Raw genomic sequence first — 16959 nt, 5'->3', positions numbered from 1 at the left:
AGAAAGTAAAGAGGAAAATAAAAAAGAAGAAGAAAAGTGGGAAGATACCCTAAATGAATATGAACCTGAAGATACAGTACAAGAGAATGATAATGATAATGACGACAACGTAATCGATGAGACGAGAAAGTCTAAGAGACAAACTAAAGCACCAGTCCGTTTCGACGAAGAATTCGGCTACTATTGTATAACTGTTAATTATTGTGATGCGATGATTCCAGATACTTTTCAGGAGGCGACCAAATCTGACGAGGCAGAGCAATGGAAAGAGGCAATGGATAGAGAGATGAACAGTCTTGTGAAAAATAATACTTGGACGCTGGTAAATGCTCCAGAGAACAAAAAGGTACTTGACGTTAAATGGGTGTATACGAAGAAAACCAACGGTCTCTATAAAGCAAGGTTAGTGGTACGAGGCTTTCAACAGACAGATAATGTCGAAGATACATATTCACCTGTAGCTAGAATGCAAACTTTGAAATTGCTTTTATCATTTTGTTGTCAATTTAACCTACATGTACATCAAATGGATGTAGAGACTGCCTTTTTAAACGGTAAAGTGTTATCCGAAGTGTATGTCAAACAACCGTTAGGATATAACGATGATACTGGTAAAGTATATAAATTATATAAGTCCTTATACGGATTAAAGGAAAGCCCACGTGCGTGGTACGAATGTTTTCATAAATTTGTGTTGACCTTAGGGTTTCGACGAAGTAAATATGACTATTGTCTCTATGTGAAAACTGATAATAAGCAAACAGTATATATATTAGTATATGTAGATGATTTATTAATTGCTTGCAAAGATGAACAAATGGTTGCTACGATAAAAAATAAATTGAGTAGTTATTTTAGAATGAAGGACATGGGAAAAGTTAAAAACTATATAGGAATTGATGTTGAGTATGATTACAGTAAAGCGAATATTTTAACTTTGAGCCAAGAAAAATATATAGAGTCGTTAGCAAAAAAGTATAAAATTGAAAATTCTAAATTGTATAAAACACCGATGGAGATTAATATGAAACTTGACAGATGTGAGCTGAATGAGGATGTAAAATATCGAAATTTGATAGGAGCGTTGCTCTATATTAGTTCTGGTACTCGACCAGATATAGCTTATTGTGTCAATTATTTGAGCAGGTTTCAAAATAGTTATAACGAGACTCATTTTAAATGTGCATTGCGTGTTTTAAAATATTTATACGCGACAAAGAGCCTTAAGCTCACGTATTGCCAAAACTTGAAGGCTAATATTATGGATTGTTATGTAGATGCCGATTGGGCCGGAGATGTTTTAGATAGAAAATCTACCACAGGATTTGTAATAAGGTTATTCGGAAACGCTGTGTATTGGAAGTCAAAGAAACAAAGCAGTGTAACTAAGTCTTCAACATTTGCCGAATATATAGCGTTATCCGAAGCCGTAACTGAGATCATTCTTTTACGAAGTGTGCTTAATGATGTGTTTTTAACGTTCAATGATCCAGTCAATATGTACGAAGATAATTCAGGTGCGATGATTATCGCCAAGTATGGTAATTTTACGAAAAACTCAAAACACATTGAAGTGCATTATCACTATGTACATGAGAATTTTAAAAATGGTGTTATAGATATTATAAAAGTGAATTCTGAAAATAATGTGGCGGATATCCTGACTAAATCGTTAGGTCATGTTAAATTCTTTAAATTTAGACAAATGTTAAATGTAACATAATATACACCGTGTTATACATCGTGTTCATGATAAAGTTTAACAATTGTAATTGTTCAAAAAATGTGATTTCAATTTAATTTAATATTGTACATTAGTGTTGCAAGTGTTTATGTGTTGCCATGTATAAATCTAAGGAGGCGTGTTGAGTATGTATAGATTTATACTGGCTGATTAGTCGTTAAATGTTAGTATGAAACTTGACGAGTTCTATGTCAATATGTCACAGCGTCAATAAGAAAGGAATATCTGTTTTTGTATATTATGATGGTTTAATTTAAATATATATATTATGTTTCGGACCTCTGAGTATTACTTAATAGATAGGTTGCTGTTTTATCTCATGAAGCTCTGTTACCACAAATAAAATACTTGTTATATTCGAAAACTCATTTAAACTGTACTTTGGGCAATAAAGTACAAGTAGAAACTAGTATATTTTATGTCAATTAGGTGAGTTTTTAAGATTTTTCGTGGTTGGGCAGATGTGTATTATTATTGTGTAAATGAAAGAAAGCGCCTGGCGTCCGTTGGCTCGTTGAGTGGACGACATCCGGAAAACTGCGGGTCACTTCTGGATGAGATTAGCTCAGGACCGGGACAAGTGGCGTACTAGAAGAGAGGCCTATGCTCAGCAGTGGGCGATAAAGGGGTGATATGATGATTAAAAGTTTTAGTTTTGATGAACAAAAATTTTATTATCACTTCTATACTGTGGCTTATTCTTATAAGATAGGATTTAGAGGCCCTTGTGGACCTAAATCTTTTACTTCGACCCATAAGGAGCTGTTACACATTTGCACCCTATTTTAAACTGTGTTTCTAAGTAAAGTTAAAAGAACTTTACCTATACATTACATGTTTAAATACTTTGAAAAACGTTGCCACTTCATCTTCGTTAGCCAAGTAAAATGCTAAGTAATGGTGTCACTAACTCCATTTGGAGATCGAATACGCGCGTATAACGTTTTACTGCAAAGAACACTGAAGCGGCATTTGAACTATATCATTTCAACTATTTTTATACAACTTAAACGATTCTTGTTTGGAACAACAATTAAGTTGGAATAAGTATCGCCCCTAGATATAATGCAGATTTCCAAGGAGACTATTCATGTCTAACAATTAAGCAACGTCTAATTAGCGATGAATTACCATGACAAAGAGCTTGCTTTTCAATTCATAACAAAGCGAGTCTAAGTAGGCACTCTATTGTACTGCATTAAGCGAATTATGCAAGCTACATTTTAACCTTTAGAGCATTTTGTGTATATTTTAAGTTCTTTCTAAAGCTTTGATTTATATGTATGTGGTATGTGTTGTTATACTGTTTTGGTAGTTTGGAAAGGAAAATTAGGTAAGTGTAACCTATATTGCTTAATTGACTTTGAATTATTTTTTAAACACATTTTTTTCAACCTAAACTTTTCTTTTTGCAGTTCAATACGTTTGGCTTTGTACAAATATTTACCTGAAAAAAGACGCAGAATCAAGAAAATCTTGCTTCCTGCGGGCGCAGCATAGTTCCATTTCTATCGTCTGTCACTATGCCCGTCACTTTTGCACTTACATACTTGTTAGAACGTGACAAGCAAGGTAACAAACGATAAAATTGCTACCGCCGCGCCGCTGGTATTTTATAAGTTTGTTTAAGCATAGGTATAGGATAATTCGCCAGTGTTACTGTTAGTAATTGGCCACCCTGAACTAAAAATGAATTCTATTCACCTATAAACAGAATTTATTTTAATATAAGGCGGCTAATTATTGAAACCTTATATTAAAATGAATTCTGTTTGTAGGTGAATAGAATTCATTTTTAGTTTAGGATGGCCAATTACTGGCGGTGGCCAGTTACTGGCGAATTACCCTATTTACACGTTGATTAAAACTACTCACTGCTAACAACAAGCTGCAATTCCCTGCGCGCGATTTCCCCATGTGGGCCAGTCACAGTGCACATGTAAGCGCCGGCCTGTGAGGGCTCCACTCGGGACACACGCAATGCTCCCTCCATGTTACTGTCCCATTCTACAGGACTCCCGTCCCGCTCCCATTTGACTGAACTATAACAAAAATAGCACGCATTAGCATGACGGGCCTACAAACGCTTTTCGCTGCAAGACCAGCATGACAGATTCGCAGTGGCATAGCGTGAACTAATCTTGCCATGGGCGAAGTCGCATCTGCGAGACCGTTTTCTTTCAATGTGCCTTCGGCGGCGGCCCACTTCGCCCACGCCTATAGCTACGCCACTGCAGACTCGCTACGCGATTACTATGCTACGTGCTACGGAGTAACGTAGCGTCGAATGGGTTAGTCTAGAACCGAACCAAACATTACCTGATGGGATAACCGGAGTAAGGACAGTACATCACTAGCTCCCGGCCGGCCACTGCTCTGATTGGGCCAACGGAACGGACATACGGTGGACCTGCGAGAAAAAATAACACCGTAAATACCTTGAGAGTCAAAACAAGTTGTATTTAGGAATGGCGACACTTATGTTGCGTAACTAAAGTAGAAATATTTCGTAGCCCTAAATGAAAACCACAAAGATTCATTCGATGTATTATTTAGAGGTCTGGTCTGGAGGTGACTTTTACTAACAAGATCGGCTACATCAGACACTTGCGAGCACACCAGCGACAGCAATGGAGTTGACAACAGTCGCCGTGACCGAAGTCGGCCGTGGAGTTATTATTATTACTGAAGGTGACGGTAGAAGCTTGATGATTATGATGATCTGACCAATTTCGGCCACAGCAGCGATTGTGTGCTCTGGAGTAGGCAATTTTTAGGTCCTGTTAAATTAAAGTGTAGCTGTTCCACTCTCTGGTGCGCCCTTAGGTGGCTCACGTACCCTATCTTCTCGCTAAATTTTGGGCACATTTTGGGCACGTCAGCACACCACCTATATAGTTGCAGGAAATTGAGGTAGGCTTACCGTAAATATTAAGCCTAGAGGTATGCGAGACTTCGCCGAGAGAGTTGGCCGCCTTACACGTGTATAGGCCGCCGTCGTCCGACCTCACCGCCGAGATGTTGAGGTAGCTCACTACATCATTGGTTTTGGTCGCAAACTGTTCTACGCTGTAACTGGACACAGATTATTTATTATTTATTTATTTAATCTTTATTGCACAAAAGAAAACCTTATAGTACAAAAGGCAGACTTAATGCCATAAGGCATTCTCTACCAGTCAACCTTAAACAGTTAGGCATTCTTTACCAGTTACCTTATTCGTAAGTACGAGCAGGCCGCGTAGCCAAGATGCCAATCGCTTACGCTCCGTAGCGATCGAAACGCAACTGTCACTTTCGCACTAATATGGAAGAGTGATAGAGAGACATAATGGTTTTCGTTGTCGAAGCGATAGCGATTGCAACCTTGGCTAGGCCGGCTGGTTCTTCTATATTCTATACTCTGTCTCTTTAGGTGTTTAAATAAAAGTAAACAAAATCTACCCTCAAATGACTCCTAAAATTCCTAAAGCCAGTTTAGGGTAGATGAAAACATTACATGATCAAATAATGTAGGTTAAAGGCAGGTCGTTCAATGACAGTTTTGGTTTTTTATTTGCTTGGTTAACCAATAAATGTTATAGGTACTACAAAAAAATGCACAAATTATTTGTTTACTTTTATCAGGCGTGGCTCCCTCCGCGATTTCGTCGCTTTGCTACAGGTAGCTAAAAGTACATATCCGTTCCACCCCAATTTTGATATCTGTGCTGATCGTAACAGATGCGTTTTGTTAGAGAGTGAGTCTTCTGTACCTAGTACTATTATTTATTCTGTGCTTTTATTTAAATAGGTACCTAAAGATACAGAGTATAGAAACTTAAAGTGTCAAGCATTATAACTTACTAAAATAACCCATACAACCATTTCCAGTCGCCGTTACGACGCGGTGTAGACACATCTTGTGTCGACACCGTCTGTTTCGGTCACAATTCCAGTCGCAGAGTCGTCGCCGTGTCGACACAGTTACCAGAAATGGGGAAGGGTCGACACATGACACAAAGTGACATAAAGTGTGGTCGCCGTGTGCACACATTGTTACGAGTTTGCGACTACTTTATGCCAAAATCATTCGTTCATTCGTTCATTTTGTTCCTGTCAAATGGAAACTGTCAGATGGAAAAATAGTTAAATAAAAATAAGTGACATTAATACGCCATCTCTAAAACGGATTACAAGACGTAATTATATATTGTTTGCATTTATATTACAATAGGATTTAAATTATTATGGGGAATTAAACTGCTCGAGTGATTTGATAAACTAAGTGTAATATAATCAACGCGCCACCACATTGTTTTAGTTTAGCCGGAAATGAAATTGTTTACTTCTCAGTGCCTGTGTTCATAACTATATTATTTGATGCATTTTTAGTACTTCGATGCGTATACTATACTTAAATAACAGAAATAACGCTTTACATACTACGAAACTTGTTAATTATGATGTATAAATATGGTTTAAGGCTGAGAAATATTGCAGTCACAAAGTAGTCGCAAATGTTTCGACTTTGTGTCGACTCTGTGTAGACACATGACACGCGCTGTCAAAAGTAATAACAAAGTTACTGGATTTGCAAAATGGCTCCTTGTGTTCATTTGTTTTCAGATATTCTCAAAGTGTAAAAATGCCGTGGTCAGAGATGGGACTTAATAGATTGAACTGTTTATTCGACTAATTAATGGAATAAAAAAAGTTAATCCTCAAATTTTAATCGCGATTAGTTTAGTCGACCTAACATAGATTGAAATTGAATTAATCTGAATATTAATCGAATAAATTATCGATTAAATCTCGGTTGGAAGTTTTTGTACGTAAAAATAATAAAAATGTCTTGCATGCAGATGGTAGCCAAACACTTTGTCATAAAAGTCGAGATGGGTGTCGATTTATAGGTTTTAGGGAGTGCCGATTTCGAAAATGATGACCATTTTGGAATCATAAGAGCTTGTTGCTAAGCCTACATGAATAAAGTATATTTTGATTTTGATTTTGATTTTGAATCCAAAATGGCGGCCATGCACTGTGTCATAAAAGTCGTCATGGATGTCGTTTTATACGTTTTAGGGGGCCCCAATTTTGAAAATGATGACCATTTTGGAATCCAAAATGGCGGCCATGCACTATGCCATAAAAGTCGTCATGGGTGTCGTTTAATAGGTTTTAGGAGGCGCAGATTTCAAAAATGATGACGATTTTGGAGTCCAAGATGGCGGCCATGTACTATGTCATAAAAGTCGTCATGGATGTCGTTTTAAAGGTTTTGGGGGGCGCAGATTTAGAAAATGATGACCATTTTGGATTCCAAAATGGTGGCCATGCACTATGTCATAAAAGTCGTCATGGGTGTCGTTTTATAGGTTTTAGGGGGCGCAGATTCCGAAAACGATGACCATTTTGAATTCCAAGATGGCGGCCATGCACTATGTCATAAAAGTCGTCATGGGTGTCGTTTTATAGGTTTTAGGGGGCCCCGCTTTCGAAAATGATGACCATTTTGTAATCCAGAATGGCGGCCATGCACTATGTCATAAAAGTCGTCATGGATGTCGTTTTAAAGGTTTTGGGGGACGCAGATTTCGAAAATGATGGCCATTTTGGAATCTAAAATGTCGGCCATGCACTATGTCATAAAAGTTGTCATGGGTGTCGTTTTATAGGTTTTAGGAGGCCCTGATTTCGAAAATGATGACCATTTTGGAATCCAAAATGGCGGCCATGTAGTATGTCATAAAAGTCGTCATGGCTGTCGTTTTATAGGTTTTAGGGAGCGCAGATTTCGAAAATAATAACTATTTGGAATCCAAGATGGCGGCCATGCACTATGTTAAAAGTCGACTTGGATGTCGTTTTATTGGTCATGGTCATCATTTTCGAAATCTGCTCTTCCTAACACCTATAAGTCAACATCTATGACGGCTTATATGACAAAGTGCACGGCAGACATCTTGGAATCCAAAATGGTCATCATTTTCGAATTCTGCACTCCCTAAAACCAATAAAACGATATCCATGACGACTTTTATGACAAAGTGCACGGCACACATCTTGGATTCCAAACTGGTCATCATTTTCGAAATTCATGACGACTTTTATGACAAAATACGTAGCCGCCATCTTGGATTATAAAATGATCATCGTTTTCGAATTCTGCACTCCCTAAAACCTATAAATCGACATCCGTGACGACGCAAGTTATCTTTATTTTCAGATTTAACAAATTGCTACAGAATACAAAGGACAAAAAAAGAAGCGAGGAGGTAATGAAACAAGCAAAAATACAGATGATTCCTCGACGCAATTGGATGCTTCTTAAATTGTGTCCAGATTTTTTTGTCATAAAAGTTTTTATTTTTCACATATTACTCACAAGTTCCGTGACATTTCGACCTTGTAATTTTTTAAGTAAATGTTTTTGTTTATCTATGAGGATCTCACTAGAATAATATAATCATGTTTCTATTTGATGATTGAAATAGTAACGCAAAAAAAATATATATATTTGCGTCTTATATTCCTGCCGAAGACTTTTATTTTTCCTTTTCCTTCTACACAAGTTTGGCCACGTAATAATAATTTAGGGCTCTCAATTTTATTTTGACTTTTACAACAGTAAAGCTACGAGGCCATGTTTGGTATCGTTTTCGTATAAATTCGCAGTACCAAATTTAGTTATGGTATCACATTGACACCATTCCAAAGTAAAAACATATAAACTTATTATGAGTAAAATACTTTCTTTCAAACTCCTCTTCACGCTTAAACTGCTGAACAGTTTTAATTTAAATTAGTACACATATATTTTTAGTCCCGAGACACGACATAATAAGTTATCTCAAAAATCATCCTTTAAAGGTGTGAAATGAGGTGTAGGGGGGAATTCAGAATTGACTTCTTGAAGTTAATACTGTTTAAGTTTAGGTTTGAAGTCATGTTTTTTTATAATTTTTAACTAAATCAAAGATGTAGACCATCCCAAATTTAATATAAATCAGTTCAGCGGTTATTGATTTCCCGTACAAATTTCCACGCCACTTTTCACACCTTCAAAAGATGATTTCGGTTATAAGATCTATCCTATGTCCTGTTCCGGGACGCAAACTATTTCTATACCAAATTTCAACGAAATCGGTTCAGCGGTTAAGCGTCAAGAGGAGTTTAAAAAAAACCGGCCAAGTGCGAGTCGGACTCGCGTAATAAGGGTTCCGTACATTAAGTCCGACACGCGCTTGACTGCACATTTCTAATAGGTTTTCCTGTCATCTATAGGTAAAGAACTATTTTGTGTATTCAGACGGACAGACATACAGACGCACGAGTGATCCTATAAGGATTCCGTTTTTTGCTTTTGAGGTACGGAACCCTAAAAAGATTTTTTTTAATTTTGTGGAATGGTGTCAATGTGATACCTTAAATGGATTCAGCAACCCAGATTTATACAAAAACGATACCATACACGGCCTAGCACCTTCACCGATGTAGATATAACAAGATAAAATTGAGAGCCCTAAATAAACTTTCAAGAGCGGATATCTCAAAAACTATTCAACATATCGAAAAAATTGACTGAATAAACTTGTAACAAATTAAATTAACTTTCATTTTGTATAAGTGGCCATGTCGCTAAGATGCATAGTTTCCGAGATATAATCGAAAAACCGGAAAATGGGACCTTCAAAGCCCCCTCTCTTCCCCCCGCTCTACGGCCGGGGACTTTTGATATGTTCACCTCCTAACTTGTCCAAACCAAGTTACAGAGTCAAAAATTGTGTTCCGAGCATTTCCCTCTACAACTTTTTGGGGCATTCGTTGGCTGACCTAAGTAGCTTATTGCATTTCTTTAGAAACTTTTCTGTAAAAGGTTGACGGGTGTTGGGTGGTTATATGGTTTTGGTCGATTATTATCATTTGCATCGCATTATCATTTGCATCGCCTATGATGACTTACTAGAATTACTTACGAGCACACAAGACACTAATAGTAGTTTGACAAACCTTGGTTTTCAAGAGGTATTTTATATTGACATTTGCTGTCACAAATTTGCTGTCAGATTTAGTCGCAAACCGCACGCAAAGTGCACACAAATGTGTCGACACCTTGTTACGGAAAAGTGTACACACGGCGACGACACTTTGTTTCGAAACAATTCTAGACACATTGTGTGGACTCTGTTACGACACATCTGACATTTAGTTACCACTTTGATGATTCTGCGACTGGAATGGTTATATGGGAAGATTGATGGTATAACTTACCGATGCCCCTTGGCCATTGTGTTAAGGGTCTGGCCATCCAGCATCCAAGTAAAGTGTGGAGGAGGAGACCCCGCAGCCGAGCATTTGAGGGTCACCACCTGCCCTGGTCTCAGGACTTGTTCTATGAATGTGTACTGGAGTTCTGGTGCGGTATCTGTTGAAAAATCACATATTTAGTTATGTCCACTATAATTTGTTAAAATGGATACCAATTTTTTCAAGCTGCCTAAGAAAAAACTAACAAACAACAGGACGTATGGATTTCGGTCAATGAGGTTGTCTATGTTGCTCTAAGAAATATGTTATGGATTGATGACGTCACTGCTTAGAACGCTTCTGATTGGATGAGAATTGTGGTTAAAGCCACCAACACCAACGCCAACACCACACCATACTGCATCTTGTTTACTGTGCCAGCACTGCACCCATAAACAGCCGTTACCACTATTGGCGAACTCATGTAATTATTGAGTTATTTTGCGTATTCCTGCGCTACCAGTTCCAAATTTAAAATGTTTTTGAATGGCTACGAGTATCACAACTTTAAGGGCTGATTGAAACGGCGCACGAACTCGTATGCGATTTTAGTTTCATTGCAGTTGGTTACGTCCAATTCAACCGACCGATCAAAAACCGCAATGTAATGAAACTTGCATGCGAGTTCTCGCATTGTCTAAATGAGCCCTAAAAATGCGTATTGCAAGTCAAACCAACTAACCTCCTAGCCGCAGCTCAGCGCTGGCTTGCGCCGAGTCCCTCTCGTTCCTGGCCATGCACTGATACACGCCCTTATCCGCCCGGTGCACCGCCGATATGACCAGCTGCTCCCCATGTCCCGTGATCCTGACACGTCCACCGGACACGCCCGCCCCGAGCGGCATTCCGTAGTGCAGCCACTCTAGTCGCGGTGATGGCCAACCGCTCCATGAGCAGACAAAAAGTTATACAGACGTGTGATAGAGCCTCTACTAAAACTGCAACTCGATCTAACCTCCTAGCCGCAGCTCAGCGCTGGCTTGCGACGAGTCCCTCTCATTCCTGGCCATGCACTGATACACGCCCTTATCCGCCCGGTGCACCGCCGATATGACCAGCTGCTCCCCATGTCCCGTGATCCTGACGCGTCCGCCGGACACGCCCGCCCCGAGCGGCACTCCGTTGTGCAGCCACTCTAGTCGCGGTGATGGCCAACCGCTCCATGAACAGTTGATGGTGGCTGTGCCACCACTGTTCACCACCTGAGAAATAAATTAGAGTTAATTGTTTTTTTTATTAGGTTCGATCAGCCGTCGGCAACCTTTTAGCAACCAAGTTGTCGCGAGCCGCACTTTATCAGACATTGTCGTTTGTCAACATTATATACAAAATAGCCAAGGAGGCTCGCGCGCCGCAAGTGAAGCGTTCGCAGGCCGCATGCGCTGGGTTAGATGGTTTAATTTTCAGGATTGTGTGTTTTTATGTGAGTGCCAAATAATATGATTACAGGGATGCGAATGTCAATTTCTCTACTTGACAATTTTTTTTATATGGGGCTAAAGAAAACGACTTTTATGCGATCATGAAAGTCAAGCCAAGGTCAAGAATATGCGCTCAGGATATCGATTAAAATAGCAATGTCACAAGAACTTGGAATAGGGGTGGAAGTTTTCCAACTTTACTTTACTTTGAAGGGCGGCAGAGGGTTAGAATAAAAAAAAGTTAAGTTGTTAATCTGTTAACTTTGAAATCTAAATTAGTGTCCGCATGTTGAGCTTCTATTAAACTTATCCAAGTTCTTCAGTAACGCTACATTAGAGTTGAGTGGCCATTAATGGACTAAAACTTTGTCTTTGTTACTAAGCCCCCTGCAGCGTACATAAACTTTCACCACGTTAGATATACCGTCTACTTACATTGTAATATGATAACATGATCAAAACTCCACCGAAAGTCATGCTCGGATTATTAAAGTTGTGACCGACTATGTAGGTATGGTAAAACAATAGTCAACTTTAATGTAAACAAGCTCTGCCGGCGTATTATGGATGGCTTTATCCATCTTTATCCACGTGATAAAATAACTGTCACTTTTTAACACCGTGGGATAGAATGTGACGGACACCGTTTTATCAGACTTGGTGACGAAAACGACTACCTTTTTTGTTCCCGACAACTACTTACGTTGTGGTAGCTATCACCTCCTAGATAATGGAACCATTCACACGACTGCACACCAGTACTCTCCAATTGTCCGTTCCCGGACACTCCTTAATAATTTCTTATCTTTTGCACCTAACTCCGACTTGTTTGCCGACGAAAGTCATAAACTTTTTAAAGATTTTTTACGTTTTTGCGAATCAAACATGTAATATCTTAGTAGCTTATTAATCGCTTTATTATTACTTAGGTACTTTAATTTTACTACTTGATTTTACAGTGCATTGGTGTTAGCTGTAATGCTGTAAAATTTGATTTCAATAAATATCAATATCAATCAATCAGGCTCTCACGTAGACAAGAACGACCATCATATCCGTACTGATGATAGACAATCAGGCCAATTCGAACGTAGCTACACTAAATCTAACTGATGTCATTCGAAGTTATCGTGTCTTTTGCTCGTTCTTGGCCGTATACTTATTATGTATTGGCGGGGGCGAGACGCACGATAATTAATCATGTATCAAATATCAATCTCATGTCAGTGTACGTTCGAATTGGCCTGAATATACCTTAGCCCAATAATAAAAAAAAACCCTAACATGTCAATGCACGTAAATAGCAGGATACCCAAATAAAATCTCCGCCGTTTTCAAAACTATTCATCAATGTGCGGCCTGTTTAAAAATTGATGTGACCTACAGTTCTTCATCTCATTTGCAATTCCTTCGTTCTAAACTATAAAGGGTCAGGAGCATCCCGAACAAATGTTTGCGTCGTCCGGCCCAATTGAAACAATCAGAAAGGGACCGCTCTTTCTCACTGCTGCTTCAGCTAAGGATTTATTACACGAGAGGAATTTTAAGTGTCTGAGAAAAGACTCGGCAATTCTGGTGTGTGTTCTTATGTAGGTAGGTATGTACATATAATCAGCAGCAAACGTTGCTAATAGGGTGAGGTGTGCCAAATGTATTGAGTCAAACATTATTATTTTTGTGCGGAAATCATTTTGAATTTGACACCCGCTGTTTCAATAGGTAATACTTCAGGTGGCTATGTGTGCAAATTACCTAGCTGAACATGAATTTCATTGCGAAGGTGTTATTATAATTAAATTAAATTAATTTATTTAATAGACAACAGTGGTCCATAATGGTTAGTAAAAAAGATGAAAAACTAAGTATTAGTGACAAAATCACAAATTACTTTTAATTAAATAAAGTCTAATCTGGCTGTTTTGTTATCGCTAATCGTCAATTTTTGGCTACAACTACAAACCGCTTGATACCCGTAAAAATAGAATTATTTATTAATGGCTAAACCAACGTTTTAATATAATATTATATTAAAACTTAATCTGGCTGAAATCATCACTAAGCGTAAAAATAAAAGCTGCTAAAACTACTTACTAATTTTGTCAATGGATATTGGATAAACATCAAAGTTAAATTTAAGATAATAGGTCATCTATAGGTCATCCGTTTTTTGCAGAATAATACTGTGCAAGCGTTCTATGACGTCATAAACCGCAGCTTTTACCGCCAAATGGAAAAACGCGACAATTTATTTTAAAACACATCAAGTTTGGTCGTGCTCTATTATTTTTGGGGTTAAAGCACAACATGTTGGTTTATATTTAATTGCACTGCAATACAGATGACGCACACATACACAATATTTAATAAAAGAAGCGACTACTACTCGCTTGGCAACGAGGCTTTCGTATTTTGTAACCAAATATTGCGACCTTAGTAGCTTCCAACCGTGTAGTAGCCACGGCTACCAAATTATACCTATTGCACTCCAAAGGTAGGTAGGTACCTAAGATAAAGTAAGGCTAACCGTGTACTATGCCATAGACGCCAAGATATGGTTCGATGGCTTATTAATAATTTGTATATATAAGTAGTTGCTAACTATTGATACTCGATTTTAAATGTAGTCTAGGTCACCCGGCTCACAACTGGAATCGGTTTTGCTACGCCCATGCATTAATCAAAACCGTATATCACGATTTATCATGCCACACATTACGGTTGAACATATACGTTTATACCGGGTGTGGCCTGTAACATGAGCAAATAATTAATACATAGATTGTACTCCTCAAACGGTGACACTTTTGTTCTACAACTTTTAAAAATTATGAATTATTTAGACTCCCTATTTTTCATACAAAATAAATATTATCTTCAATGGACGCCGTCGCCACGCCATATCATTGTGATTGACGTTGCTAGTCACGCCTTAAACAAAACAAAATTCGCAATACATTCCATCTTAGAATAAACTTTAAAGTGTATTAAAAATCAAACCATAAGTTATTTTTAAAAGTCGCTGAACAAATGTTAGTCAGTAAGAGGAGTACAGCCGACAGTTTAATTTTTTGCTCATATTACAGGCCACACCCGGTATATATTTTTGTAATAGCCCTTTAGAACATTTTACACAAGAGTGCATGAAACCACTTAAAGTTATATTAGTAAAAAGCCATTACAAGTCCCTACAGTCACGTTGCCGGCTAATCCAGTCATAATAACACAATTCACGACGAATACATGAGTAAGGAACGAAAATATATTATCGTTTGACCCATCCGGGGCCGCGAGGACGGGTCGGAAAGGACAAATTAGTTACCCCTAGGGACGTTTGCTTACTGCGACCTTCCGCACCCTTCATTTCGCAAAAAGTTATTATATATTTTCGTTGTACAGCACTGGCAAAATGTTACACAATGAAGGCCACAAAAATATCTGACACGATCTTATAATTAGAGCCATAAGACCGTGTTATATATTTTTGCGGCCTTCGAAGAGTAACATGTTTTTCTAACCGCCAGTAGGGAAATATTTAAAGCACATTTAATGTTTTTATTTTTCTAAAGTAATAGCTTGTCCGAAGTAAGATATTATTTCCGAATTACAAAATTCTAATTACGATTTCTTACTAGGCATTTAATAAAGCATACTAACCTACTTAATAATGTTTCTAAATATAATTTTTAAGAAAAAAAACCGACTTCTATGGGGCCCGGTGAAAGATTATGGTAGATGGTGCACTATGTAGAAAAGGAGGTAAAAACAGTACTTTCTAGTAGCATTTCGTGTCCGTAAGGGTCGTAGTTCTAGCCTAACCTAACCCACTTCTCTGATAGCAGTTCGGTTCTGTGAGGATCGCAGTTCGAGCCTAATCAAACCCATTTTTCTAGTAGCATTTCGTTTCTGTAAGGCTCGCAGTTCTAACCAAACCTAACCCACTTTTGTTCGGTTCTGTGAGGATCGCAGTTCAAACCTAACCTAACCCACTTAACGGCGCATGCGGTGCGGTGTACGGGGGTTTGAGCGGGAGGGGTTTGGCATCATCATACTTTATACCTACATTTTATGGTAGGTAATCATAGCGGTTTATTTAGTTTAGGTATCATAGGGGTTTTCCGGGTCAAGTTCCGGGTCTCTGAGTCAGAGTCCGGGTCCGAGTCCCGGTCCAAGTCCGGGTCCGGGTCCGGGTCCGAGTCTGGGTCCGAGTCCGGGTCCGAGTCCGGGTCCGAGTCCGGGTCCGAGTCCGAGTCCGAGTCCGGGTCCGAACCGGATCCGGGTATGAGTCCGGGTCCCAGTCCAAGTCAAAATCGAAATTCGAAATCACCAAACATGTACTATGCGTCGTTGAAGAGTTCTGTTCTGATCATCATCAGCAGTTCCACTTCATCAAATGCGACAGTTTTTAATGTAAATGCTTGATTTTATGATGAAAATACAAAAAATTCTATACGTATGCCTTTAAGATTTGAGGAGTTCCCTCGATTTCTTATGGATCCCATCATCAGAACTCGAGCTTGACAGAAATGTGGCTTAAAAACTAAACTTGCTTAACAAACATAACGAAGAGGACAAATCGCCAAACGTGAACTATGCGTCGTTGAAGAGTTCCGTTCTAATCATCATCAGCAGTTCCACTTCATCAAATGCGACAGTGTTTAATGAAAATGCTTGATTTTCTGATGAAAATACAAAAATCTCTATACGCATGCCTTTAAAATTTGAGGAGTTCCCTCGATTTCTCATGGATCCCATCATCAGAACTCAAGCTTGATAAAATTGTGGCTTAAAAACTTAACTTGCTTAACAAACATAACGAAGAGGACAAATCGCCAAAGGTGAACTATGCGTCGTTGAAGAGTTCCGTTCTGATCATCATCAGCAGTTCCACTTCATCAAATGTCACGTTTTTGAATGTATATGCTTGATTTGTTGATAAAAACACAAAAATCACCATATGTATGCCTTTAAGATTTGAGGAGTTCCGTCGATTCCTCATGGATCCCATCATCAGAACTGGATTTTGACAAAAACGGGACCAATCTGTATGCATATACATACAATCAAAAAAATAATTTTCAAAATCGGTCCAGTAATGACGGAGATATGGAGTAACAAACATAAAATATAAAAAAAAAATAAAAAAAAAAAAAAAAAACATACAACCGAATTGATAACCTCCTCCTTTGGGATTTGGAAGTCGGTTAAAAAGAGACACGGCGATATTTATAGTTACTCGCCCAGCGGTGAGCTATAAATATCGCCGTGTCTCTTTTATTTACACGGGAGTGCTTATCTTTTGTTCGTGTTTATAGCCGATAGCTCATAGCTTACTAGCTCGCGGTGGGACCAGTGCCTAAAGCAAGTTTATCTCCAAATTACAAAAAAAATATAACGATCTCTTACTAATGCCGAAAGCAATATTGTTCCCTTCGGCTCGATTCGGGAAATGAATAAGAGATGCACTAGATATGAAATAGTAAAGATATGTGACGTTCCACGGAA

General features: G+C 38.5%; 1 protein-coding gene across 1 annotated transcript in view; it reads right to left on the bottom strand.

The window, feature by feature from the left end:
- Positions 1–16959, bottom strand: part of LOC134680300 (cell adhesion molecule Dscam2) — a 212826-nt gene that overhangs the window by 32397 nt on the left and 163470 nt on the right. Inside the window, exons 9-13 of the mRNA XM_063539410.1 lie at positions 10992–11238; positions 10001–10154; positions 4668–4819; positions 4064–4154; positions 3620–3786 (exon numbers count right to left, since the gene is read on the bottom strand). Of these exons, the coding sequence (XP_063395480.1) occupies positions 3620–3786; positions 4064–4154; positions 4668–4819; positions 10001–10154; positions 10992–11238 (811 nt within the window). The remainder of the gene's footprint in view (positions 1–3619; positions 3787–4063; positions 4155–4667; positions 4820–10000; positions 10155–10991; positions 11239–16959) is intronic.

The sequence above is a fragment of the Cydia fagiglandana genome, chromosome 3 (genome assembly GCF_963556715.1).
Source record: "Cydia fagiglandana chromosome 3, ilCydFagi1.1, whole genome shotgun sequence".
In the NCBI taxonomy this organism is placed as follows: domain Eukaryota; kingdom Metazoa; phylum Arthropoda; class Insecta; order Lepidoptera; family Tortricidae; genus Cydia; species Cydia fagiglandana.
Note: the sequence above shows the minus strand (reverse complement) of the source record. Positions and strands in the feature narration are given on the sequence as shown.